We start from the raw sequence: 1,868 nt of genomic DNA on the forward strand, positions 1-1,868 counted from the left end.
TTCCTTCCTGACCACCACCCTATTCAATCGTAATCTTCGCTTCCCTCATCTTTAGGGCAGCCGCCCCAGAACCGGCGAAGATATTTTGAAAAATTAGCTTGGAGATCAACTATCAGAAGCCCTAAGAACCCCTTAAAGACAAACCTGACCAAGGTGCGCCGGGGTTTGATTGGGGGGGGGGGTGGGGAGATCGTGAAGAGGCAGTTTTAGAGTGAACCAGGGGATGGGGGCGACGTGTGTGTGTGTGTGTGTGTGTGTGTGTGTGTGTGTGTGTGTGTGTGTGTGTGTGTGTGTGTGTGTGTGTGTGTGTCGGGTTGTGGAGGGCTGCCTGCATGCATTGGGTGACATTCTGAGATGTACGTGTGTGTGCGTGCGGATTTCAATTGGCAGGCGGCGGAGTATCAAGCGAAAAAGGCGCGATCGGTACGAGCTGCTTCGTAAAGTTGAATGCGTGCTTGCATGCATGCATTCATGCATGCATCTGCTGCGGTTGCATCAGCACTGTCATGCTCACACGTGTGTGTGTGTGTGTGTCTGTGTGTGTGTGTGTGTGTGTGTGTGCAGTCTGAAGCTGCGTCGTACGCCCGCCTCGCCCTTTTCAACCAGAAATACTTGGAGGTGTGTATGCTGCTGCTGTTGCTCCGTGTGTGTGTGTGTGTGTGTGTGTGTGTGTGTGTGTGTGTGTGTGTGTGTGTGTGTGTGTGTGTGTGTGTGTGTGTGTGTGTGAATGAAAAGATGTGCGCAGGGGGACGAGGGTCTGTCCACATGTGTCAGCGATGGCGCCTGCGATCAACGCGCCATGATTATCGCTGCCCAACACTCATCATCCATCATCACTCATCGACAGGTTCCTGGTGGCGGCAAGACTGTCAACCGGGACAAACCGTCGTTGCAGAACACATCCTCTTCATGGTCCGTACACACGTGCACGTGGTGCTGTGAGGCGGTGGTGTGCATGCATGCTTATGTGCAGACCGTAGGGAGACTGGTGCGTGTGTGTGTGTGTGTGTGTGTGTGTGTGTGTGTGTGTGTGTGTGTGTGTGTGCGTGTGTGTGTGTGTGTGTGAATTCATGTTTTGTGCATAACTGTGTGTGTGTGAGTTCATGTTTTGTGCATAACTGTGTGTGTGTTTGTGCCTCCCTATGTCTGTATTGATCAGGTGCAATTCCGTGAACGCTCACCTCTCGACTCTCACACATTACATCAACCTTCCTCCTTCCCTTCATCCTCCACCCCCTCCACCTTTCAACTCATTACGCGCACAACAGCACCAGCAGCCGCTGCCAAAGGACTTGGAGAAGATTGACGCGAAGAAAATCAACGTCTTTGACAGACACGCATCGTGAGTGGTGGTGACGGTGTAACAACACTTAACAGTGCAATGGTGCAGTGGGAGCGAACTGCAACAGCACGTATACCACTGTCCACGCGCGTGTATGTTTTCCTTGTTGACTTGGTTCGCATTTGCTCTTTTCATCTCCTTGCTCCCCGCCCCACCCTCCACTCATGGACATCCAGCTGCCGTCGTAGCCCCGACTTACCCTCACCCCATCACCTCACCCCACCGCACCTATTCTCTTGTGCCAATTTCACACATGCGTGCGTGCATGCATATGTACAGAGCGTGGGATGATTACGAAGCGAACGTGCGCAAGGCGAAGGTGATTGTTGTCATTGCAGAGATGAACATGCAGCTGTGCATCTGCAGCCGCTGCCTCATCCGCTACGCCGAGCAGCTCAAGAAACCAATTGTCTTCCTGCAGGTCTGAGGAGGGGAGGGGAGGGGGTGGTTTTGTGGTTGGTGGTGGTGGTGTTGGCGACTTGGTTGCATTAAGACGTGCAACTGCTGTTGCGAACGAACAGCGCAT

At 53.1% G+C, this 1,868-nt stretch overlaps 1 protein-coding gene across 1 annotated transcript in view; it reads left to right on the forward strand.

The window, feature by feature from the left end:
• PTSG_08996 (uncharacterized protein) overlaps nt 1–1,868 on the forward strand; it is a gene marked incomplete at its 3' end in the record, with an annotated part of 4,376 nt that overhangs the window by 1,303 nt on the left and 1,205 nt on the right. Inside the window, exons 5-10 of the mRNA XM_004989737.1 lie at nt 56–153; nt 391–423; nt 565–618; nt 848–916; nt 1,269–1,342; nt 1,622–1,763. Coding sequence (XP_004989794.1) covers nt 56–153; nt 391–423; nt 565–618; nt 848–916; nt 1,269–1,342; nt 1,622–1,763 — 470 coding nt within the window. The remainder of the gene's footprint in view (nt 1–55; nt 154–390; nt 424–564; nt 619–847; nt 917–1,268; nt 1,343–1,621; nt 1,764–1,868) is intronic.

The sequence above is a fragment of the Salpingoeca rosetta genome, assembly GCF_000188695.1.
Source record: "Salpingoeca rosetta unplaced genomic scaffold supercont1.27, whole genome shotgun sequence".
NCBI classification, from domain to species: domain Eukaryota; class Choanoflagellata; order Craspedida; family Salpingoecidae; genus Salpingoeca; species Salpingoeca rosetta.